The sequence below is a fragment of the Pavona decussata genome, unplaced genomic scaffold, assembly GCF_977016875.1.
Source record: "Pavona decussata unplaced genomic scaffold, jaPavDecu1.1 SCAFFOLD_64, whole genome shotgun sequence".
NCBI classification, from domain to species: Eukaryota; Metazoa; Cnidaria; class Anthozoa; order Scleractinia; family Agariciidae; genus Pavona; species Pavona decussata.
The window spans coordinates 1,578,760-1,604,548 of NW_028145484.1; the positions used below are offsets into that span (position 1 = coordinate 1,578,760).

A 25,789-nucleotide genomic window follows, 5' to 3' on the forward strand; every position below is an offset into this window, starting at 1 on the left:
GTAACTCCACAGAAGATGAAGAGTGTCATGTAAGGTGTACTATTCCCAGGCCTCCCGTTGGTTGTTTCCAGTTCAACAATGGCGGAAATGAAGTAATGCGAAAATGCTTTGAGTTTTTCGTTCCCTTTTCGAGTTATGGCGGCCGATCCGCTTCAACGTTTCCATCCTGGCATTGCAAAATTTGTGGAAGCCGTGGTTAATAATGGAGGGTTTGGCGTTTGTGGCGAGCTACCCAAAATTACCGATCCGAAAACAAGGTAAGATTTTTGTGTTTATCCGGAAGGTAAATTAAAGACGACAATGTTAGCTGCTATTAAAAGACAAATTAATGAAAGTTATACAGTATCGGTAAAAAATGTTTTTTTTAACCTTTCTCTCACAGCAAAACCTCAAGTGGTAGAATTTGGTTCCAACGTTTCAGTCTGTAGACGAAATCTTAAATTTGCGACTATAACTCACTATCACATCCGCTTCGTTTTTCAGTAAGCTTGCTTTTCAAAGTAATGAAGCTCATTTGGAATTTTTGCTTGAATTGTGGCTGGAAAAAAGACATCCCTCTACGTGAAACACTTAAGTGAAATTTTAATAACATAACGGGGTTGATACTTTTTCCTGACATAATCAAAGTGATTTGATTTCCTGTTCATTTAATTTTGACAGCTTGCCTCATCCCCACTCTGCCATGAGATCTTGTGATCGATTCAAAGTGTTAATTCCATATGCTGGTAGAACTTTAAGATGTAAGTACATGTTTGTTACATACGTTGTAATAGTTAGTATCAGTTCTGATTAAGCCTAATGAATGCCAATAGTTGTGTAGCCCTAGCAACCAGCACTAAACTATTGATCAGCAGATAGCTCTTTCCCAGATCCCTTTGAAATAACCACTGTTATGTATATATACATGCTTGGCATCCAAAGGGTCAATCAGAAACTCATAAGGGTTGAATTCAACCTGGCCTCACAAGTTTCTGGTACCACTACTCCTACACTGTAGCTTAGCCCAGGGTCAGGTCCTTTACTTACTGTTTTTAGTGGTGGATCTAGGGGAGTGGCCTGCCCTTTCCCCCCTTCCTCTCTCCCTTAATTTTTAGACCAAAACCGAGACCTGTAGAGTCACATGCCTAGACATTTCATTTCATAGAGAGTAGCAAGTCTAACTTCATTCCCAGTGTCTCTCCTCCTCCCAATCCCTCAAGAGATAAGGGTGGGACGGGAAGGGGAGAGACCTTGGGAATGAGTTTGAAGCAAGTTAAGTTTATGAGAGTGCCCCCACCCCCTCCCCCCTCCCCTGTTAACTGAAGGTCTGGATCTCTTTACATGTACTTGTTTCACTATTTAATTACAGGGGAGGTGATTTTTAACCAAACACATCCAGACTTTCCACCTGATTTTATATTTGGAATACAAGACCAGGAGTTTGTTCCTAACATTGGTGAACTTAAGGTAATGCTGGTATTGAGAAAACTTTTTATATAGATTGGTGTGTTGTGTGCATGCTAGTACTGTGTGTAAAACATTAGCTTTCCTGTCTTACTAGTACATTTTATTTGAACAGGCACGTTGGATATGAGATGATAGATAGCCAATGAAGCTCTTAGCACCAAACTGGCTACCATGTAGCCTGCGAACGCAGACATATTTCCGGCTGTGACGCTTCTCTCCTCTCCGGCGTAGAGAAGTGACAGCCGGAAATACGTCTGCGTTCGTGGGCTAGGTACCATGTAGCACAAGTGGAATAGTTGTTTAAAAGAAAGAAAAAAACCAAGAGGAGGTTATTGCTTATATCATTAATTTGCAACGAAGCCCAGAAGATGATTTAATGGCCCCTATCCATAAGGGTGTGGTGTAATTTGCTGATATTGCATGGCCACCAAGCCTATCAAAACTCTGGCATTGCATTATCCAGTGATAAAGTTTTTAATGGTATCATGTATGCCAACTCCCCTGGATTATCTGGGAGTCTCCCAGATATGGAGCAGATCTTCCAGTCTTTCACACAGGTCACCAAATCTCCCAGATAAAAGCAAGCTTTCATCTTTTCTCTAAAATCAAGTAAGATTTTAATGCCAAATTTTTCTCAAAATCCAATAAATACTGGCTCCTGGATGCATTTTCAAGTGGCTTTCAACCACTCTGTTTTAATGTCTACAGAAACCACAAGAGACAGGTTGATTTTAGGGGAAGATGGGAAAGGACATTTGTTATGGTGGTTGGGTCAATTTGTGCCAATTTGTTTTTGGCAGGAGGGGTGATTTATTTGAGTCTTTTTTGGGGAGGGGGTTTGAAGAAATTGAGAAATAATTGTTAAATGATGGGGGAAGGGGTAGTGACATAAAAGAAGAAATCCCCAGAGGTTGGCATCTCTATAATATAGGACTGATCCTGTTTTCCACTTTACTAATTTAATATTTTATACTGTCCCTGTGTAGACAATTTTTTTCAATTTTTAATGTATAAACCCTTGGCTAACATTATTTTCTTGCAGTATGTTTTCCGTGTACATAGTACTATGCTGAACAGAAGAAGGTTGTCCTTAGAACACTGGTTTATTTGCAAAAGAAAAAATATGTATCATATCTCATTACTTTTCTCCATAGTCGCTAGAAAATTGGGATGCAAGTGATCCCATGAGCTTGTTGAATCTGATCAAAGAACTTGTCACCCAATACAAAGAACACCAGAGAAAGCAAGTGGAACAGATTCCAAGGATGCAGTTTGAATATTCTACACTTGCGGCAGACAATAAATATCCTGAATTTGAAGTCCATGTTGCCAAAGGCCAACAGGTAAGGCAGAATAAATTGAGGGCTCTTGGGTAGATGTACATAGATGCTTAAAATTGTCTTTTTTTTTTTTTCATGTTATGCACAGAATGATTTGCTTTTACAAGTGTAATAAACAATGATTGCACCCTTACTTGTTGGGTGCTGTATTTTGTTAAATGTTTTGTTTCTTCTTTTGGTGAAGTTGGTTTCCTCATAGTTTTATGTTATTAGGCTAATTTAAAGAAGGATGGTAAATATTGTTTTCTAAAAAAAAAAACAATGCAAAACAGGAAGGTGTTCCACCATATTTTACGCTTTTTTAAGTAGCTATATACAGCACATACAAATGATGATTTGTCTAATCAATGTCATTTTGTGCCAGAATTCAGATCCTGTTGTAAATTTCATGATCAAGCTACCAGTTGACCTCAGAGACGTGCCACCATACATAATAAAGGTGAGAAGAATGAGTCTCAGTTAGTAAAACCCAGCTAGCTCCTTTAAATATTTTGTTACTGTATCTCATCCCCAAATTCATAAGCTACCCATATCCACCTTGCCCCCTCCCCTTCCCCCACAGGAGGGATTGGAAATTCTAGGGGGATGGATTCCTCAAAGGACAAAACATTTAATGGAAAGCAAGGAGCTAAATTGGATTTCCAGAGGGGTGGGGTGGTGTGGTCTTAGGGAAAATCCCTTCCTTGTGGGAGGTATGGCTATTTTCTGGAACTAAACATGGGAATAAAATACTGATTTTTGGCTTCTAGGAATTGTTCGTCACACTCTTTCCAAGTATCTCATCAAATCCCATAATTTCACCAATAAATTTAAAGATTCGTCACGTCACATTCTATGGCTCAGCATCATCAAATAATTTATTGTTTCTCTTTGTTTTGTTAGGACTGTCCTGGAGAGGACATGGCATGCTTGTTTGTAACATATGCTTCTCTTAATGGCGATAATGTCACACCAACACTTCTGTTATCACCAAGAGTGGAAAGGTAGATAAAAATATAAATTTGTAAATTACGCATTTGTCTTGCTGAGGCAGAATGGTCAAGAGATCCGGTGACAACATTGTGGAAGAGGGCACCACTAGCCTATCACAGGGTTTACCCCAAGCATTTTTTTACCCCCCCCCCCCCCTAACCCCTGTGGTTCACTGCTAGCAGCCATCTTTGAGTACTAATGGAAGTTGTATGGGATTGTTGTTGTTGTTCATTGTTCATGTTTTAATTAACTAGTTAATTAATTAACTTATCTTTTGAAGAGCATTTGGTGGCTCCAGTAATCTGCGTATTCCTCACTGGGGAGGTGTAAATGGATGCCTGTTTGAGTACCTTCCCTTAATTCAAGAACTTTTCGCAGCAAAGGTTAGTGAGGTAGCCTTTTAGCCCGCTTAGAAGTCATTAGTAAAAGATAGCAAACAATAGCTTCTGCGGAGAGTGGATCTCCTTGCCACCAACTATTGTTCCCTTCTTGCACTTGTTCGGAAAGAAAACAACTGCTACTCTACGCAGGCTAGTGGTCAGTTGAACCTCATTAATCTGGGACCATTTGTTAAAAAGGTAAATTGTATTTTAACAGTTAGTTCAAAGTCTGTGTCCAATCCAAGAAATTCAGTGAGTCAGGTGGCATATCAAGGCCTTCTCTGATATTAGGTTTTAGTAGCATGAAGTATCTAGGAATTTTAAGTTACTTCCCTTCCCCTGCTCTCTGGATGGGATGTTACTCCATATAAGGCTTACTCAATGTGTACTGGCAATTACATGTAGGCATGTGCTTTGTGTGTCTGGTTTGATAAAGACATTAATGAGTAAGTTTGTTGTAAATAAAATAGCAATGCACAGCCAGCATTATAATAATAATAATAATAATAATAATAATAATAATAATAATAATAATAATCGTTTATTCAACCTTTTTGCAGCATAAGCTGAATTACAAGGCGGGTCATTAACATAATTACGTACAAATATATCGGACACATAAATATAACTGTAACTGTTAAGCATTGATCCATTGTTCTTCCAATGTAGACTGAATATCTGAATAAAATTCCAACATGCCAGTTACCTTAAGTGGGCCTGAGGACCATGTAGCAGGGGTCTTAAAAACCTTTCTTGACTGTGTCGTTTGTTGACTATTTGTTTTTGATTTGTAAGGTTGATCAAGTTTGTCAGGCATACCAGAAACGACAAGAATATGTCGCTGCTTTTCTGAGTGCATTTGGAAGGTAAGGGTGCCCTCCTGTTTTTTGTCACAAATTTAATGCTCTGTAGAGCATGAATAGGTATGGAGATTAAGAATAAAAAAAACGGGAAAAATCGCTGAATTACTTATTTCTTCGTTTCAAGACAAGTCTATATGTAGACTGAGAATTAGCGAGATCCTGCAAAAACAAAAAGAAATCACCAAAAAAGCCTGTTTTGCCGGAATCCCTTCCATTTGAATTAGTTAAGACAATTATAATTGTTGTATTTTGTTTAGTTCTATTTTAGAGTATGATGCTGAGGGATTTATGAAGCTGTCCCTGTTATTTCAAGTACAAGGATTCTTTTGCATTGTTCACAGTAAGTGTCTCGCTCTAGAGGAGTGTGGTAAGGTGTGGTTAGGGCAGTGTTTGGAGTTGCCTTATGTTATGCTTTCTGCTTGTGTTTGTGTCTTTAATGGAACCAGGCCTTTACAAGATGTTTACTCAGAATCTTGTTTAAAATAGCGAAATGTGACATGTATTAACATTAACAGTTATATTTATGTGTCCGATATATTTGTACGTAATTAAAGACCCGCCTTGTTATTCAGTGTATACTGCAAAAAGGTTGAATAAACGATCATTATTATTATTATTATTATTATTATTATTATTATTATTATTATTATTATTATTATTATTATTATTATTATTATTATTATTATTATTATTATTATTATTATTATTATTATAACTTGTCCTGACTTAACTTAATTTGACTTAACTTGACTAGACTTAATTTAATCTAACTTGGCTAACTTGACTTGAATTGATTTAATGATAACATAATTTTTTTTAATTTAACTTGATTTGACTTGACTTGACTTTATAAAGCTTATATCTTTTTTTTTTCTCTGGTGGTTTAAAACGATAAATTCACAGAATAAAAATAATGGCTGTATCAATTTGTTAAATCTTTTCTTCAAAACGTTTTAGTTGAACTGGACAGGAACTTTCCTCAAGAAGCGCCCGCGTTTTACCTTCAGTCCATCTACCACGAGAGAAACAACCAGCCGTACGAGAAGCTGGAGGCGGGATACCCGTACAGCCCGCGGTGGTCTGGGGACGAGATGGCGGAGAGAGCGAGGTACACGACCACGTGATCATTTTATCTAACATGACATTTAGTGGCAGTCTTCAGGAATTGTTCCACCAACACTGACCAAACTATTCCGATCCGTGAATTAATGAAGTCGGGATTTCCTCAGAAATTATTCCGCGAGTTGAAATTTAACCTTGACCAGATTATATATGATCCGTGAACAACTGAGTTTTACTATGTCACAAGTTGCAATTTGAAAAAATTGGAGATTTCCATATACCCACTGTGCAGCTCTTTGGCTTTATACTATCTAGGATTAGCTTATCCTTTGCCTTTCCTGTCGTTGAAAAAATCAATGATTTGTTTGAATTTAGCGTTAAACTTATTCAAATCTTCTTTGGTTGCGACATTTTTCTCAAACAACTGTGTTATCTTATGGGCTCAATTTTTTGTTGTCTGTTTTGCCGCGGTTCCACTACTAGACAAACCGTTCCTCATTCAGTACTTTGAAATGAGAACCTAAGTTATTTTTTTTTCTCCCATTTAGGCACTTCTTGATGGATAAGATACCAGCTTTCAAGGAGTCCTCGTTGAGCAATGGCAAATTCTGAAGAGAATGCATTCTTAGGATAACGATCGCCGAGACCGAGATCATTTTTCGAGAACAGCTTCAAAGGAACAGCGGGAAGGATCTCGCCTTCACCCATTTTCTTAGTAGAGAATTTACTACCACTGGGCGACATTTTAGAGAGCTGTCTCCAGACGCAATTTCGTTTGCAGTTGCACGTAATCCACAGCCCATTTCCGTGTAGTTCAGACTGCGAAAAATTCAGCTGCCACCGCCCCGCCAAGACTAAACACCACGAAAGGGCGTTGGTCGTCCTAAACTCGGACCGCTGTTCGTAGACACGTCTCCTGTGAGTACCCCTGTTCGTGGTCCCCGCCATTCCAGAGCCACTACCCACCTTGAAGACTTCCTCTGTACGATTTAACTTTCCCCAACGTTTAGCTATTCTGTATTTTACTCGATTTATGTTCTGAAAAGTTACCGGAGATTTTTAGCTGAATACTGTTCCTCTGATGTTTCGGCATATATTTCAACCCCAAAAATTGCTTCACTGGTTTGTAATACATGACAGGACCAAATAAACCTTAACGAATTTTTAAACTAAGATGATTTTATTGTAAATAAAGTAGAAGAAAGAAGGAAAGATGAAGGATTATTGGACTTCTGTCGACCACAAGTGCTCTCGAGTAAACGGGCCTCTCTGCAATATACAGACATGCTCACCGGTAATGAATCGCTTGCCATTATTCTCCCAGACTACACAATGGTAAATAAATTTGCTTGCTCATAAAATGAGCTATACCAGATAGGAAATACTTGCATCCACAAAGAAAACGAGCTCGAATTTCCTTCAGGACAGTTTGAATATAAATCGTGACACGCTTCGCTTGGGGTCAAAACTTAAAACTAATGACCTTTTCTTTTAGAAAAGCAAGAGGAACATATGAAATAAATCAAGTGATTTTCTCAAATGGAGAATAAACAACCAACAAAAATTTGCGAACTTGAAAAAAAGTTCCCCTCAGTCCATCTGTGGCCAGAGACACTCATTGCAGTTAAATACACTGGGGTGATAATTAGAGCAAAACTGTATAATTTCATTTAGGTTTCTGCCAGTTGAAAAACGTTCTGGGTTTTTTAAAATGACACCAATTCTTGCGACACTTCCCTTTTGAACTAGCCAGGTTACGTGGCTTTCGAAACTTCTTACAACGGGGCCATACAACTCTTACTGACTTCCTTTCTTGTTTCAACCATTCGTTTATAAAGTTTCAATGGTGCTAGATAGTTTTCGCCACCGTTGCTACACAAACAAATAAACAACAGCCAAGACTACTAATATTTATTCGTTGATATTATCAATAAAAATCACAATGAAAAAATCATACACCTATGCTATGGAAAGCTTAACTAATTACTAATTACATTAAGTCTTTAAAATTTAACAGCAACCCCCTAACTTAAACTAGAAAAAATTCCCCATTTCGGCCGCACTTTAACATAAGTTTCGGAGGAAAGTTTCGCTTCCTGGAAACAGCAAATTGTTTTAGAATCAATAGGCCATTTCCGGGTTGCTGTGAACCTCATCATGAAAGCGAGGCTAAGTCCAAAGCTTTTCATAATTATGAAAAAAAGTTTTGATTGCATATGAATACAAAAAAACTTTCAAAATAAAGACTGCAGTTGGTTCAAAGCAACTCGTAAATGGCATATTCAATTAAAAACATTGCTACTTCCCGGACGCAAATTTTCCTTCGGAAACACGTTTACCAGCTGAAAGGAAAGCTACGAGTTCCTAGTTTAAGCAGGACCAAACTTCAGGAGCACCCGACACGCACTGTTTTGCAAAAATTTCCTTTGTTCCCAAAGTAATGTACCACAGTCTGATCTATTCGGATTCTCTAGCAGAAAATTTAACACGCAGAAAGTTTTAGGAAACGAATTTTCCGAACTGCTGTTGGCTTTCCGAAATGCCAGGTGACCTTATTTCTAATTTTGTCCCTCCAAAGACGAAAGGAGTTAGATATCCGGTGGCACGAAAATTTTTGGCGACATTTGCCAAAGAATTTTCCCATTTTCATCACAATTTAATCCGAATTTCTGGGGAGGCTAAAAGACCTTTCGAAAACCGTTCGAAAGGTCTTGCCACACACGTTCCACAAAAACCGACCCTTGGGTGCCCCTGTGCCGGGGGGATTACTACCCCTATATACACTAGGGATATAGTCCTGTTATATTAAAGCCCTTATAAGAAAAAGAGTAAACGTCAAACTACCTTATAATTAATTTTACGAAAATATTCTATCAAAAAACCTAAAATGAAACTTTCATAAAAGCAATAACGAATTTTAAGTCTTGCTCTTTGTTCTCTAAAATCGAACAAAAATTACTTCATCATTAAAGTTTAAAATTTCTAAAAACAATACTAAAATGGTATCACTCAGAAGGAATTTAAATTTAAAGTAAATGCTAAGTCCTAGAAACAATTTACGTACCTAATTACCTATAAATACTTGAACCCAGAGTCATCTGAATTTCTTTAAATACTATCGAAAAATATGTTATCTCAAAATTCTAACAGACTGATATCAGGAACTTTTACCAATCGCTTGATATCTACTAAAAAATAGGGAATCATTTTAAAACATCCAGTAGGCTATGAATATAAAAACACGCTAGCGTAAAAAAAAAAAAAAGAAAAAAAAAAGAAAGCCCTTTAAGCTTTCGCCAGAAACAAGCATCCTTCTGCTAATCAACCCCACAGTGCCAAAAATACGACCATGGATTGTAGGGGTTAGCTGTTTTGAGCTGAAAGCTTAGTGTTTCAAGACGTTTCAAGCTTACTTTATAGCAAGCGCAATCAATCGTGAAACGCGAAAAAAATCCCTCCAACAGTAAACCCTTACTCCAACGAAAACAAGCCTCCCCATAGCTATGTCCTCAAAAACGTATTTCTAATCGTATCACCCCAGGAATTCAACGGTATTACAATACAGGCTGTCCACTCCCCCATGCATGTGATTTGGGGTTTGTTGGTGGTTGTATTTTTTCAATCCAAATGCTGCAAATATTGGCCGAAAACCGGCTCTTATATAAACATTGCAAATAAGAAAAATTCAGAAAGTGACTTTAAATTATCTCACGACTGGCTTTGTTGCCAAAGGTGTTTTAATTCAAGCTCGCAGTCACTTCTGTGAGTCTCGCGATTTTGTTCTCTGCTAGTCGCGAACCGACCGCACATCAACAAAAACAATTTCGAAAAATCTCTGACACCAGGCGCCCTACAAAACACTTAAAACCTAACCCCCAATTTTTTTCTCTTAAATAAATCTTTGCACCTGTTCGAAACATATTGCGCTGTTGGCGCCTTTTTCAACCAAATCTTGACTTTTTGTAGGCTGTAAAAGTTACGAAATCTAGCCATCATCTGTCTAATGACCGAGCTAGTAAGGGGCATGGGTCTATTCCTTACTTGACGTCACAAACGGATTTGCATTGTATTAAGTCTTTGTGAAATGCATGCAAAGCAGTTTGTGACGTCATGTAAGGAATAGACCCATGCCCCTTACTAGCTCGGTCATGGGACAGATGATGGCTAGATTTCGTAACTTTTACAGCTTATAAAAAGACAAGATTTGGTTGAAAAAAGGCGCAAAAAGGCTCAATGTGTTTCGAACAGGTGCAACGATTTAAAAATCGAATGCCACGATATACCGATTATATGACCTACTGTCAATTGACCACCATTATCAGTGGCGAGTCCTTTCCTTCAGGTAAGTCGGGGTGGAGGGAGGGGGGGGGGGGGCACTCGAACGCTAGACTTTCTCCTTTCTTAAAAAGAAATATCTCAGCACCTCGGCCCTAGGAGCCTGGGTTTCGGTCTAAAAACATAATAGGGAAATTTAGCAACGGCGACGGCGACGGCAGCGAAAACGTCACTATTAAAATGAATTCGCGTTCTTTCAATCGTCGTCACAATTATTCCAACTTGCTTTAAATGTCAAATGTAGGTGAAATTTTCTGGAGTTGAATTCTTGGAGACCGCACCCAAGTTAAGAAAGAGAAAGAAAAATTCTCCGTCGTGTGTTTACGTCCTTCCTAAAACGTGCCATAAGAAAATTTCACGTCCTAGTCGTGCAGTGACGGCAGAAAAATGTACCAAAAAGTGTAATGCACGTGCAGAGTTGTTGTTTTGATTACAAAACCTACTGCTTTTTTGACGTTCTTGTTGCCGTTGCCGTCGCCGTCGCGTTGCTAAAACTCCCTAATAGGTAGTTTGCATCGCCGCCATGTTGGTGGACAAAACAAAAGAAAATTTGCTCACATAGTTTGCATACAAATGGGAGTTAACTCCCAGGGGAAAGAAATGTCATTGTTCCTGTCCACCAACATGGTCGCCATGACGTCACACGCAAACCATCAATATGGAAAGGGGAGGGGCGCCCGCCTCAACTCCCCCTTCCCCTCTAGAAACGCCACTCATTATTTAAAAGAATACACATTAATCGTATAAAATTAACAGTTCAGTTCGTTGAGTTCCCTTGAAGTCGATCGTTCAGGTCACACACACACACACACAAACACAAATAACACTTTCCAGTTTTCTTCTCTTCTAGACACCAGTTTCAATGGTGGCGATTGGCGCTTCAGAATTAGGCTGTTCCGCTGCTGATAAAAAAGGGAACAATCATTGAAACTAAATAACATGGGATGGAGCACATTTAAAGTTTAAACCACGGTTTTTATCAATTTTTGTGGTGGGAGGGTTCTTAATGGTGTATTGACGGGCGCCATTGATTAATTAATTCGTCGTGTTTACACTGGCTTTAAAAGTCTCCCAAGGCAGGTACTATGTTCTGAGTAAACGAGTGCCAGCTACGGCTTTCCCGCCGTTGCCTCTTTCTCTGATACAGAAAGGTCATTGCTTTGCCATACTGTTCACAGCGTGAGTATCAACTGGCGTTTTAATCCAGTTTTTAAACCCTATGTTACTAATCATTTTGAATCGCCCATTTTAAAGTGAAAAAGTGAAATGAAATTTCATTTCCTTTCACGCCGTTCCGCGCACATGCAGCGAAATATTAATCATTTTAGTTTGACGGGAAAACGCCGTTCTAAATCCAGTCCTCCTTAGCCAAAATAGCCGAAGTAGTATCTTGCCGTATTACATCTTAGGGACTTAGGCACCACACGAATGCACGACGGCAGCACCAACGAAACGTTGGGCACTTTTCATCCAACCAAAAATTCCGCAAATTCCGTGTGAGGAATGGAATGGAACAACAATTCTCAGGAATAAAATTACGGAATTTTAGGTATACCCCGTGAGGTGAGGCCTTCCCTCACTGGGGCTCAGTTTGACTCTCGTTCCCATTGTTGATCGCTTCCACTCACGAACTCCATATCGGCAATTTTGAAGAGCTTTTAGCTTTGGTGATTTTGTGGAAGTACTAGCTCTTGAATTTAATTAAGTGAAAATCTCTCGAACCTTGCCAATGTATACGCGTGTAAAAAACACAAATTAAAATAGCTCAAAACTGCACGAAAACGCATTTAAACCCAATGTAATGTTAGACAAAACACTATGTGATGTTTTATTTACTTATTTAGTAATTTTTTTACTGTAATTTCTCCCTCAAATTGCCAGCTTGAAAAATACCACACAAACTCTGATCTTATCCATATTTTTCCAAAGAAATTGAGACGTAAATTCAGCAAATATTATGCTTGGGTTACCTGTGGTTGTATGAAGGGTCAAATGAGAGAAAAGGATCCCGGTTACACGTGACGAAGCACGTGACCCGACGTTTTGTTAAAAGCGCGGGAAATCGTTGACGCGGGCGCGCGAGAACAAATTCGTCATTAGCAAGAAAACACAAACTTGTATCACTTCTCTCGACCCGTGCGTTTTTCTCGCTTTTGTCAAGAACTGTTTTCACTGAAAATGGAAAACTTTTGAGGTAAGGTAGAATGCTTATATTAGCAGCAGGTCCTACACGCATAGACTCGTAGTTACTACATACAAGGTCCCTACAAACTCCCTTGGATAAAGCTTAGGTTATGATATAAGTTTATGTTAACGAATTTCCGTAGCAGTAGGATTTAACCTTTCAAAGTATTAAATGAAAACGTTTAAGTTTAGAAGACATGTTTTGGATACTTCAGTATCCACTGTCAGTTCAAGGATGTATGTTAGCCTTTTTAAGCCTTAATACACGCAGGAATTTTCCGCCCTCGAAACGAATTATTCTATCAAAGTTCACGGTTTCACTTTTTCCTGGTCTTTGGATACGACTCCCACTTTGTTTGGCCAAAACTTTCAAAAAACATGCTCCGGAAGTCGCTCTGAAATTCACTGAAATGGAGTTTGAATATTAACAGATATGAAAGCAAGAAAGCTAAGCTACAAATACCGCTAAAACCGAATTTAAAGAAAGCAAAAGAAAAACTAATGAATAAAAACTGCATACGTCCAAATCACAAGACTCGATGAAAGTTTGGCCCGGGTTTTACGCTGCAATAAGGTTGGTTGAAGGAAAAACTGGTAAGCTATTTGTACCAGAGATACATCCTTGAACTGCAGACGTGTATGCACGTATAACTGTATTTAATTTAAGGTTATATTGTATCTTCATTACAGCACTACAACGAATCAACTGGATCATTATAAAATCTTTATTACAAAGACTTCACACGTCGTGTTATTAACAGAAATTGATTTATCATTGTGATAGCTTATAAACTTCTCTACAATTATGTTCACCTCACTATTGTTCATGTTGACATACAAGTATACATTACTTGTATATCATTGCATTATAAAAATAAAACTTGTACAGCATAACTACAATAATTACCACTGAAATCAGACCTACGTGTTTTGTGTAAATAATATAGAAAAGAAGTTAAAAAAATAAGTTAAAAACATTAGTGTAATGTTAGTTTAACAGTTATACAAATAATTAAGATCTCAAAGTTAATCAGTAAATTAAATTTGTTAGAGTTACAAGGGTGCAATAATTGCTGTTACTTATTACTCAATTTTAAATTTATGTTAGTTACAGTTGTACATGTGAGAGATTATCTTTTCCAAGCATTAAAATTAATCGGTCATCTAATATATCGTTCGTTCTTGGTTTATTAAATGAATGGTATTAATAATTATGTTAATTTCAATACAAAAATAATTAATAGAATAAGTTAAATGTAACTTCTTTGTATTTAGCACGACTGAGCAGTTAGGGCACACTAGACCTGTAATCTGGAGGTCCCAGGTTTCAAGTGCCACTCGGGCCACTAGCTGGCACTATTTCTTGGTAGCCCCAAGCTAAATTCTTCAACAACACTTGTAATTGGCCAACTGGTTTGCCTCCTGGCAGTTGGGATTTTTAACTATGTTGCGTTCAATTTAATTTATTTGTTTGTGAAGTTTAATGCTCAGCCCCAATAGCACCTTGTGCTATAAATACTACCAAGGTTACAACTTGATGACACTTGAAAAAATATATTTTTCTTTTTGTTTATTTTTGACATGTTTTGGACATCTTTTTCAAGAAACTGAGATATGGTAACCTTTGTTTCAACAAGCTACATATGACGAATAACAAAACTGCAAAGTACTTTGAGGGGCACAGCTGTTGACAAGTGCTTTGTTCAATTTCAGACAACAATGAAAACCATTATCTCTCACATCTGATTGGCTTCTTATCAGGAATTTTGCAAATTAAAGATGTCATATAGTTTCCCACATATTTATTTGACAGTGCTGCAATATCTTTGAAAGTTACACATCAGCTTGTTACTTATTCTCTTTCAAAACCGAGGCTCCACAAACTCTCCATTATTTATTACTTATTTTCTTTCAAAACCGTGGCTGTATGAACTCTCCGTTATTTATTGTAAAGCTGAACTATGAACAAGAGGCATTCACAAGACCAGCTCACACATAAGAAACATTGGCATACTGAGTGTCACTTGCATCACTTACTATGACATTGTCCGATGATCTCTTTTCCATTATTATATTTTCACTATCCCTTTTCTTACCTTGTAATAAAATGTCAACCTCTGTTGGCTGCACCACCTGCTCTGCATTACTTGCATGCCCATTGGCATTTTCTGGATCTCGGTCTTTCCAGTACATGGTCTCCACCCAGAAGTGGATCTCCACCTTCCTGGTCACATAGATCAGCAAGTATGCACTCATGAAGAGGGCAAATGAAGACAGCATGTGCCAGATGTCATGGTAGTCGAAGAAATCCCATAGGACACATTCTGCATTCCTTGTGCGTGAAATGCTTGGTGCTGCAACCTTGCGTGTGGTAGATTTTATCTTAAAGAAGTACATGGCGAACACCCAGAAGATGAAGGTTACAATCATGAACAGCACACGGTGCCAGTTGTGCAAAAGTGTTTCAAAAATCCGTTTTGGGTGGCAAAGCTGTTTAATTCCACCTAAACAGTCTCCACCACTTCTTCTATGCCTCTTGAAGGACAATGCTGTGTCAAAGCTCATCAAACCCAAGATGCTCAACACTACAGCAGCTACACATGAAAACAGGAAAAACTGGGACCAATCATTATTCTGTGTGATACCAATAATAAGCAAGCAAAGAGGAAATAAGATGATCCAGATCCACTTGACCAAAGCCTCTGTTTTCCAGCAATCCTCATCAGTGCTGCATGTGCATCTTTTCCAATTGCATGGAAGGCCCACCTTCTGAAATGTCCAAATGTACATGACAATCAACCACAGGGCCAAGGCAATCCAGTAACTCACTTCAAAGAAACGTGGGATGCTTGTTTTGGTGTCCTTTATGGAACCCACATAGTTGAACACCAGCAACGGTGCCACGAAGAACAAGAAGTATTTTGGAGCCTGGATTGTTGTTTCACTGGGATGCTTTGTTGAGTTTCCTCTCTCTGTTCCAGAAAGGTTAATGTCTTTAACACGGCAGTTGTACAGTGCAACCACCACCAGCCCTGAGATGATGAACATGAAGGCAGAGTCAAACTGGAATGTGAGACGAGAGGGACACAGGTGGTACGTGGCTGAAAACAGGCCTTCGAAGACCAATGCCCAAGCAAGTGCATAGGCTACTGAATAATCATAGGGAGTAACACGTCTATATCGAGCATTTTGCAAAGAATACATGTGATTTGACTGGCGTGCTTCTTGTGCTATTGCTTCCCTAAAGGAGAACGAGAGAGCCAAGAACACACCATGTATAACATAAGGGACATTGCTAAGCATGAAATTAGAGGGCATATCAGCAATGGCGATTGGACGGTAGCATAGTTCATTGTAGTAGCAAAGGTCACGATTGCCTTCCTTAATCATGTTGGACCAACGCGCGATCACAAACTGGGCTGATCCCACCATGAAGCTTATGGCCAGTACCCCAGTCAAGTAAGAATATGTCTTAATGCCTTGTCCAAACCATGCAACAAATATCACTTTGATCCACTGCTTGATGGGGAATGTCAAACGTGGTATTGGATCTGGAGCATACTCCAAAATCCCTCGACTTGGTGTTCTGTGGTGCCTGGATTGATCGTCTGCCTCCAAATGCAATAGGCCTGAACAATGATCAAAGTCAGAATTGAGAAAGAAATGAGCAAAAACAGCTATTGCAATGCCACCTAAAATGGCAACTATGCACATGTATGCTGCTGGAAGAGTTTTGCCTGACATGTCATATGTATATCCTTGAGTCACAGTTACATTGACTGTCTTGTTTGTATAAGGTCTCTCTTTGCTAATATTTTTACTGCGAATTCCAATATACCACCGTCCTGTCGTGATCATAGGACTTGAATATTGTGATAAGGTAATGCGACCTGATTTGGTGAAAGTAAGCTTGATGGATGACTGGTTGGCATCACTACTTCTTTCAGTAAGTCCTTGACTTTGTGCAGAAGAACAACTTTGTGACACTTCAAGCAGACACTCTAATTTATCATCTTCAGAAGACACTGTTATTTGGAGAAGACTGGAGAGTTGTTCAATGTCCTGAACGTCAAATGCCTTGACTTCAGCCAAACCATCAGAGCGAACAGAAAGAGTAGCTACTTTACCAGGTGTTAACACAGAATTGTCCAACTCAAACTTTACTGCAAATGACTCGTTCTCAGGTGCTCCGAAGAAAAGAAGGTCAAGATTGTTAGTAGTGTTAACACGACTTGGGCAGGCATGAAAATGGTATTTGGTCATACCGACCAAGTCATATGAATGTGCCACAGCCACAAATAGAACATCCTCGTCTTCCAGAACCACAGAATACAGGGAACTTAAGTTGCTTGAGGAATTAAACCCAGCTACTGTAACACGAACTATGGCTAGTGACTTAATTTCACGCTTTACACGACAACTCCGAGCATTGCTACGTGACATCAGTGAGCCATTCACCAGAACTGTGGTATTTGTTGAGTAATATGGTTCGCCAAAATCACAGTCAACTTCAATATTTGAAGATTGGTCGGTAGCTGCCATTACAGTTGCTATGGCAATTAATAGTGAGAACAGGCCAATGAGATGATAAGAGAACATCTTCCTGTGCAAGGAAAACAAAACAAAGATAATGCTGAAAAATTATATCAACATTATGCTGCCATCTCAAGTCAAAAACTAATAATTTAAAACTATCCATCCTAAGTCAAAACATAATATTGTGAAAACCTAATTCAACCTCAAGGAGGGTTGGAGTGGCAATGAGAACACTTGACGCTCGCGAAAGTGGCCTGCATTTGATTCCCAGACTCTGTGTCCAGAAACTCCAGTTTTCCCCTCTCCTTTAAAACCCAACATCCAAATTCCACAATTGGATAGGTGATCTCTATATTGGCCTTCTAGTTATATGTTGTTGTCATATTATGGTTTATTTGTTAACAAAAACATCCAAATAATTAATTTTAACAATTTGAAACTTGATGGTTAAGTAGTCTTAAGTGAAGGTGGGAGAGGGTCTCAGCGAGAAGGGAAGAAGGTAAGGAAGTGCAGATAGGCTCCATAAACCTTAACCCTGGTTACAGTGACAGTCTTTCACTGTTTTTGCGAACCTGTTTCATATAAATGCCTTACGTCATTCTGTTGAACACAGCCACAAAAATGGCACTGTAATCCGGCATAATTTTATTCCACTGGCAGAATTTTATGTGAGTTTGCAAATATGTATCAGGCTTCTAGTCAGAAATTGAAAGTTGGGCATTCAAGGAGCATGTTTCTTGTAAATTTTTTAAAAGATTAGGTAAATTTTGAATGCATTTTCACCAAAAGGGGGCATCCATAGAGTGCCTGGATGCCCTTCTGGCTAAAAGAATGCCCTATACCAGTGCCAAAAGAAATGTTGACAAATTGCTTGGGAAAGTATTGTAAAGTTCTGGCTATTTAAGAAATCTGTTAAATAAATGATTATCTCAAACCAGTTCTAAAACTTATAAAAAATATGGTGATGATGGCAATGACCAATAATAAATGGTTTATTCAAATACTAGGGCTCACACTATTAGGTGAGTTATAGCATAATTTGTTACAATGAGAAATCTTGAATAAAAACATTTACAGTCAAACCAAATGTTTTTTGCACTTTGCAAACTTCCACCACTATGGTTTTTTGATTGACAGTTTGCTCACAACAATTTCAGTTGCTGTTACAAATTTGCATTGTGTCAGTTTCAAATTGTCTTGCTATTTTCCTAGTAAACTCCTTTTCAAAGTGCAAATTTTCACTCAGAATATTGCCCAGTTGGTTAAATCCATCATTTGAAAACAAATTGACAAAAGTGAAACAACAAAATATTAAACAAAACAGCAAAACTGTACAACATAATACAATCTCACAAAAGTACTTCACATCCTCACAGTAACTTAATACCTTTTCAAGGAATATAGCAGTTTTCGGTCATCAGTTTTTCTATTACAAAAGAGGTTGGTCATTGCATTTGCAAATCGCTACTAAGTAAACTGTCAATCAAATTACCAATGTCGCAACAGAGGTTTGCAAAGTAACCTTTCAAAGAACATCCGGTTTGACTGAAAGACAAAAGGTAGAGAAACTGATACCCTGTCCAAGACAAAAATAATAGAAAACCATATCCTACTGGAATGCTAATCTCTGTTAAATTATAAATCCAACCAAGGGGGTAGCCCTCAGAGGGAGGAAATTAAAGGTGTGAAATTGACATTTAGAAACAGACTATAAGAATCATGGGCTTGCAAAAGTTTGGTTTTATCTCTCAGTCTATCTTAAAAATTTGCATCATTTTTAGTCAGGGTGCGAAACATTACCATTTAGATAACTTAAGTGGTTTTTTTTTTACTCAAGGAGCAATCCAATAGTTTATTGTCAGTGTTGGCATGTTCAGTGAACCCTACTGTCTACTGTCTCAGCTTCAAAACTATTCCGTGCTGAATGCACAGCTCCCTTTGTCTTGGCAAGCTTCCATAGTACTATTCTACTTGTACACCCTCAACTGCCGCATCTGGGGATTCAGTTTTGTTTTCCATAACTCAAACTGATACAGAACATAAATTAGATCTTAAGCCATTATTCTTGTTTCAGCCACTTATGTGCAAGTCCGGGTCATGTCAGTATAAAATATTGACTATGGACCATGGACTTTGGACTTAGAATTGGATATAAAATGTGGGCAACTAGGTGAGATTATTTTTGTCTAAACAATGTGATCACCTGATGAAACAAAAACAGCATTACCATGACTGATCACATGTAGAGATAGTCATGATGTTTGTGAACACATATAGAGATGGTGACCTGTAAAAACGGATAGGAATGCACTGTATCCATTTGCATGGATAATACCAATAGCAAGGTCTAACAAGGGCATCTGCCATTACACAGAGTGTTTTTCTTTTCCATGATCATGTTCAGCAGCTTTATGCTTGTATGTTCAAAGCAATTTTACGTAAAATTGAAGAAATAGGAGCCAGAGGTATAGCATGCCTATTTTCAGACCCAGCTGAAGTATGATATGCAAGAGAAATCTGCTGTCTTATGGAACTATAAGAACTACAGACAGTTTGTCTAGCTTTATGAAAATTGTCAAGAAACAATGCATAATTCTTTGTGCTACATGTAATTACATTTTGTAACTGTAAGACAATACTTATTTTATACAGTATAGTTATATACTCATATATTTTTGGTATTTTATTTTAATGGTTTTTTTTACATAAATTGTACATGATCACATTAGCGTGGCTGTAATTCCAAAGATTGTTAAATAAATGCTTAATTATTAATATTATTACTATTATTATTACTCTTATTATTAATTAATATTAGTATATTAGTACAAAGTTGACCTAGTCCACATTTCCCACTATACAATAATTATTATTGTACACCCAGTTCATAGTCCACAGTCAAGCCCATGTTTGAATGCTTTAATGCATAATCTCGATATTTTGACTAGTCCAACTTTTTAACAACAACGCCAATAACCAATGGAATACAGATATTTACATGTCTGTGCAAACATTGCAAGCTTGAGGGCAAGCCAAGTCAGACTTTACATACCAGCTGCTTATAACTACATGAATATTTAATTGTCATCTTTCCTACAACACCTTCGCTGCTTCTAGAATATTTCCCCAAATTCAGTCGTTTGTAGAAATCAATAATTACACCATTGTAACTCCAACTGGAATCTAAAAGAACCCTTTTTTTAAAAATAGCTTTACAATGACGTGTTGTGTTACCATAGGTAACTGATAATTTTAGTCATTCTTCTGTTCGCGAACATAACCTATCTGAGGAACAACACAGACCTTGACTACTTGTAAGATAACACAAAAGAACTCAGTCACTGGAATTTCAAACCTCAAGATCATAAAAAGAAATTTAAAATCGATTTTGACGCTGTCTCACAGGCAGACTGCGGTACTTTGTCACGAAACTGACATGTAATTTCTACCCGCGCGAGGGTTATACAACAACGCTCGTTCGATTCAAAACAGGACACTTCAAACATCCACGAACAACTGCGTTTATGCAGAATAACAAGTCAAATCAAGGTTTTCCAAAAGTGCTCGCCGAGTCCCACAAAATTCGCAGGGTAAGGTAAACTTACATGTCATGTCCCGGGCACTAATAAATTTGCCTCGACAGGAAGACCTTTATGAGAAAGTGGCTTACCAGTGCACAATAAGTGAACTCCTCGTGTTTCAAACCTCTGTGTTGCAACAGCACAAACCCAAATCAAATGCTGGGTATCGATCTGTATTAGACAGCACGATCAGAAGGGATGCCTCAGGCACAAACAACTGAGCTGAAACAGGTTGTGATGAGACAGGTATACCGATGACACGCGAGGAACTTTTGGCGGCGTCACACCAATCACGCTCTATTGCATTTTGGGTCAACCGGGTTAAAATAAATCGGCGGGACCGTTTGCAACGCCTCACATTATTGGTCGAGAGGACAAAAGAACGAACAAAGCTCTCGCAGCTGTCGGGGAGAGCTTAGAGACCTTAGAGAAGGCGCAGACATGGTGTTATGAGTGAAACAAATTCAACACTAAGCCGGGATCCCTGGTTACGTGAATCATAACTAGTAGGGGACCGTTTTCCATTGTATTTATACTAAATAAATAAATTATTGCGGCCCGCGTTTGGAACACAGCGTGGACGCAACAACTCTAGCCTGTCAGCCTCTCCCCGGATCCCCAGAGACAATCCGTCAATTTTCTTGCGCCCTCAAATTTTAGCCGGAAATATTAAGCGGATCAAGTTTCATTTCAGGGTTAAATAACAAATCATATCAGTGGTCACTCAGAGACCGCATTTTATGATAACCAAGATACGTATTAAACATTCTTACCATTTTTGGTTTCGGTGCCGGACAACCGGGTAGGGTAGCCAACAAACACCTTTGGCAGAGTCTGTTGTTAAGTGAGGGTGGGGTGGAGGGGGGGAAGAGTTGGGTGGCGGGGGGGGGGGGGGTGACTGCCTTTAATTCACTGAAGCCCAAGCAGTTTGTAAACATTCACCAAAGGTCATAAGATAATGAAGGAAATTTGCAGGAAACCGAGAGGAACGAATCATAGCTCGTCAAGACAATCCACTGACACTGGCCCAAAATCCCGGGGTCTTTTTTTTTCAGACAGCCCGGTATCCCTGCCCAAACATCCCTTCGCGGCCTATTCCTCTTCGCTGGCCCTTGAATTCGCAATTTCACTGAATGAGCTTGGGTTGCATTTCCGGTTGACATTAATTTATCTCAAGAGAGGATGAAGGTACCTTCATCTTCTCTTGTTTATTTTGAGTAGAATTGCACACAGATCAATGCTTATGTCTTAGTTCGCTAGTACATAGATGTAGCCGCGTAACGAGCCTTGCTCCCTTTTCACATTTTAGCTCGATAGAATCCCACTTCTTACAACTTTGGTTGGCTGTTGAAAATGATGTTAGTGACTACTGACACCAACAAATTTTGACTTACCTTGAGTTTATTGTTGCAGAAATCAGACTAACTTAGCTGAAAACCGCAGGCTAACAGTTTCACAAACTCCGATCAGTGTCCTGAGTGCTGAAAATCGTTCAGCGGTGCAACTTTGTCTGTGAACCCGTCACTTGCTCGTGAACCGTACATTCTCTTTCCACTGCTTTTGTCTTCTTCAAATTTAAAGCAGTTAAAGCTTCCTGTGTAGTAAAAAGCATTTGTCCTCATTCCACAACATCCGTTTCACTTCTCAGTAGTCACTTGTAGTACGTGTTCCGGGTTTATGTTTCGCGACGCGTTCTCCTCGGGGGTACTACTCAGAATTTTTGGTGGAGGCGTGCAGCTCAGGGAAGGTTTTTCGACTGCTCTTGCTCCCCATCCGCCAAACTCTTCCCCTATTTCAGACCAAAAAATTTAATTTTCCGGTACCCAGTCTTCAGTCCTGGTCTCTAAAATTCGTACCCTTTCCCAGATCTGGTTTGTTGAATCCATACCTGTTTTCAGACTTTCAGACCAAAATGGTTAAAATCCCGCTACAGCCTATTTCAGACCAAAATGGCTCAAAAACCATACCCTTTGGCGCCGGATATACCTATATAGCTTATGTAGGTGAGTTACCCCCCCCCCCCCCTCCCCTCCCCGGCACGCTCTCCTCCCTTCCCGAGCTGAGGCACCAGGCACTTGACCTATATTCTTCTTTGATATTTTCATTAGAAGGTTTAGCGTTTCCCGATCTCGCGAGAATGGATTATCAAGCGAGACGAAAATAGAATTGATCGCAGGTCAGTGATCTTATTGCATGCTCAATCAAAAAACAGTTGTGGAACGGTTCACAGGGTTCGCGAATGATAGTTACTTTCTTTCTGCTGTTTCTGCGCGCTTGACTGGCTTCATTCGGTTAAGACTTCCTTTCTTACATAAGCTAAAGCTATTAACTATATAGCATTACAATACAATATATACTTTATTGGCCTTTACGGCTTTGGACATATCACTAACCTGCTAAAGGCTTTTCAACTGGCTGTTACAAACCTCATAAAATTAAGAAAAGCTAATTAAAATGCTTAGTTTACAATAATATTATCACAATCGACAAAGCTCATAAAATTAAACTAAATGCTAATTTACAGCAATATATAAGAAGAAGAAAATACAAGAATAAATTAGCTATTCAGGTATTCAAAACTTCCTTTATTACAATATGTAACCCGGATGTTTGTTTGTCCTCAATCAATGTAAGGTATGTACCATGTGAAACTATTTTGCAGAGAAATTTCCGGCCTCTATTCAGGTCCCAGCACGATAAAGTCATGAACTAATCAGCAACATGTAAATAATGTGATTAGTGGGATTATTCGGTGGAAATCGAGACGATTGCACCCTGAACAAGGAGACCGGGCGATCATCACAAACAAATATGGTGAAATTCTGTTTAATTTCTAGCAAATGGACGGAATGATTTCCTAACATAAGCCGGTGAAAAGTCAATATCAATCAAATACAATTTTAGAAATATCTCAACAATCGCCGTAGAAAACCGTCACCTTTCAATACCAAAGAGTGTCAGCATATTTGAGAAAAAAAAACTTGTTCCGGCTCATACAATACAGTAACTTTATTTAAAGAGGGAGGCGTAATAACCTTTTACAGTTTTCTAACTTACGGCCCCCAAAATAAGAGGAGTAAATACTTACAACATGCACAGTATTGTAAGTCAATATGCTATAAATACAACGAGACAATAATATTGTAACATTCGAATTTGCAAAATTAAATAAGGGATAATGAATATCAGATTCGGAAAAGCACAATGAATATAATCATCGATGGAGAAAAAGTTAAATACGCATAAAATTCCTTATGATGGGGTAGTTGGCATTACGAAAAGAATAGCAGCAATTCGAACACAAGAGATCTTCCATCGAAAATTTCAGGCTTAGAACTTACTTTCGGTATTCCTATTTATTACACCTTATATTTCGCCGATTTTAAGCTATGAACGGTTCACAGTTTGTGCCAATTGTTTCCCTATGGTCTATTAAGCCGGCGACACACCTAGCGATTTTATACGCCGATCGCGGCGAATTTGATCGCCAGCGAAAATCGCAAGCCCCCGATAAATGCGGACACACTTGGCGATTTTTTTCACCGATCAGGGCGATGTGGCAGTTTCGAAAAGTCATGTGAAAAAATTGCCCAACCTGATGGGGTGACTTCCCTGGCGATTCGCAGTAATGAGCGTAGAAAATCGCGGCAACGGGCATGCCAGATATCGGCGATTTTATACGCTGCACCGGGCACACCTGGCGATTTTCGCCGATCGCGGCGATTGGTGTATAAAATCGTCAAGTGTGTAGCCGGCTTTTAAGAAGATTCAGGAGACAGCAGACGACTTAAGAAAAGAACCAATCACAGATTAGATTACAATTCGCCAATGAAAAGTGGCCCTAATCTCGTACCCCGATCTCTGTCGTCGGTTCGGGAATGTCGAAATGTGAGATCTCCCCTCCGCCTGACCGTGGGAGATCTGGGTACGAGATTAAAGTGGCCCTCTCAGTAGATGTTTCACAGAAATCGACTTACCCTCGTTTCTTTAATTACCCTCGTAAATTACCCTGTGAGTAGATATCCCTTTGATCTTGCTGAAAAAAGTCGAACGAAGGGATCTCTGCTAGTAGGCTACTTGTAAAATGGGTTCCCCAACTCAATTTACAATACAAAACCCTGGAATCGCCCTCAAAAGAGAATCTTGTGGACATCCCATGCTACAGCTCTGGAGACGAGTATCCATTGAACGCGAAGATAAGTGCCCGCATTACATCTTATTTGTAAATTCCATATCTTTCATCTTTCATCTTCAGCCGGTCCCGGTTTGCCGTCTTTTGTCATTAGTCGTTTCTTTCAATCAACCGTAATGCATGCCACGTTAAAGGTTAAAGGTAAAGGTTACCAAACCATCATTATCTTCTGATTACTTGTCCATATCAATTGTTCATTGTTACAGCTCCAATAAAAAAAGAAGAATTAGCCTGGCTTGTGGGAATCCCTGAAGAATGTCACAAAGATGAAAGACACCAGTGCATTCGAGTCCATAGCGTATCATCTCTCCTGATTCAGAATATCAGAGCACGATAAGTAGTCTTTCTTACACTGTTTTTGTTGTTAATTTAACGTTGAGTAGGGTTTCTATATACATTGCAAACTGACGGTCTTGGTTTTTATTCTGTTTTATTCCCTCGCATAGCATCACCGTTAAAGAGGGCGCCGTTGAAACTAATGATATTCTGCACCTGAATCCATCAATGAACATCAACACGGCTTAACAAAGGAATCTGCTGTGGAATCACTGACATGTCACTTATGTAATTTTTTCAGTGAATTGTCAATAACCAAACGTAAACACAGCAGGACCGTTTACTAAATAATAAAAGATGTTGGAAATGTGCAGCCCTTGGGCTGCCTCAGGTCTCTTCATTTCTCTACACTAATCACCGGTTGTCCAAGACAGCCAAGAGACTGATGCACAATTGCGGGTTTTCCTTAAAATAGTTGGTTTGCTTTTTTGTGTACTCAAGTGACCAATTTCTCGTTGATGATTCTAATGTGTGGTGATCCATTTTGGCCAATAATTGCTCCATGGTAATCGATATTGTCCCATGATCTCCCATATTGACCAATATTGGCCCTAGTGATTAT

General features: G+C 38.8%; 2 protein-coding genes across 4 annotated transcripts; one reads left to right on the forward strand and one right to left on the reverse strand.

Moving 5' to 3' along the window:
* The first annotated feature begins 47 nt into the window (after positions 1-47).
* On the forward strand, positions 48-9,343 carry LOC146478354 (BRISC and BRCA1-A complex member 2-like). The gene is made up of 11 exons (XM_085111896.1): positions 48-257; positions 661-740; positions 1,349-1,446; positions 2,601-2,789; positions 3,151-3,225; positions 3,669-3,769; positions 4,039-4,141; positions 4,934-5,004; positions 5,259-5,341; positions 5,959-6,109; positions 6,612-9,343. The coding sequence occupies exons 1-11, from the start codon at positions 136-138 to the stop codon at positions 6,673-6,675; spliced, it is 1,137 nt and encodes a 378-aa protein (XP_084968022.1). The 5' UTR covers positions 48-135; the 3' UTR covers positions 6,676-9,343.
* Positions 7,962-22,589, reverse strand: LOC146478355 (uncharacterized). 3 transcript variants are annotated; one of them, XM_085111894.1, is made up of 3 exons: positions 22,094-22,589; positions 14,679-17,185; positions 7,962-11,300 (listed from the first exon to the last, which is right to left on the reverse strand). In XM_085111894.1, the coding sequence occupies exons 2-3, from the start codon at positions 17,179-17,181 to the stop codon at positions 11,245-11,247; spliced, it is 2,559 nt and encodes an 852-aa protein (XP_084968020.1). In that variant the 5' UTR covers positions 17,182-17,185; positions 22,094-22,589; the 3' UTR covers positions 7,962-11,244. The 3 variants fall into 3 exon arrangements, with proteins under 3 accessions (XP_084968020.1, XP_084968021.1, XP_084968019.1); XM_085111895.1 differs by lacking the exon at positions 22,094-22,589 and adding an exon at positions 20,789-21,374 and having other exon boundaries at positions 7,962-11,297; XM_085111893.1 differs by lacking the exon at positions 22,094-22,589 and adding an exon at positions 20,789-21,372.
* Between the last annotated feature and the right edge of the window lie 3,200 nt (positions 22,590-25,789).

What these genes read in the sequence shown, in the direction of transcription:
- LOC146478354 (XM_085111896.1), top strand. Translation starts at nt 136, where the DNA reads ATGGCGGCCGATCCGCTTCAACGTTTCCATCCTGGCATTGCAAAATTT. An exon ending in TGCTGGTAGAACTTTAAGAT is followed by an intron (nt 741 to 1,348) that starts GTAAGTACATGT and finishes ATTTAATTACAG; the next exon opens with GGGAGGTGATTTTTAACCAA. An exon ending in GAGATGGCGGAGAGAGCGAG is followed by an intron (nt 6,110 to 6,611) that starts GTACACGACCAC and finishes TCTCCCATTTAG; the next exon opens with GCACTTCTTGATGGATAAGA.
- LOC146478355 (XM_085111894.1), bottom strand. Translation starts at nt 17,181, where the DNA reads ATGTTCTCTTATCATCTCATTGGCCTGTTCTCACTATTAATTGCCATA. An exon ending in GGTTGACATTTTATTACAAG is followed by an intron (nt 11,301 to 14,678) that starts GTAAGAAAAGGG and finishes CTTTTTTATCAG; the next exon opens with CAGCGGAACAGCCTAATTCT.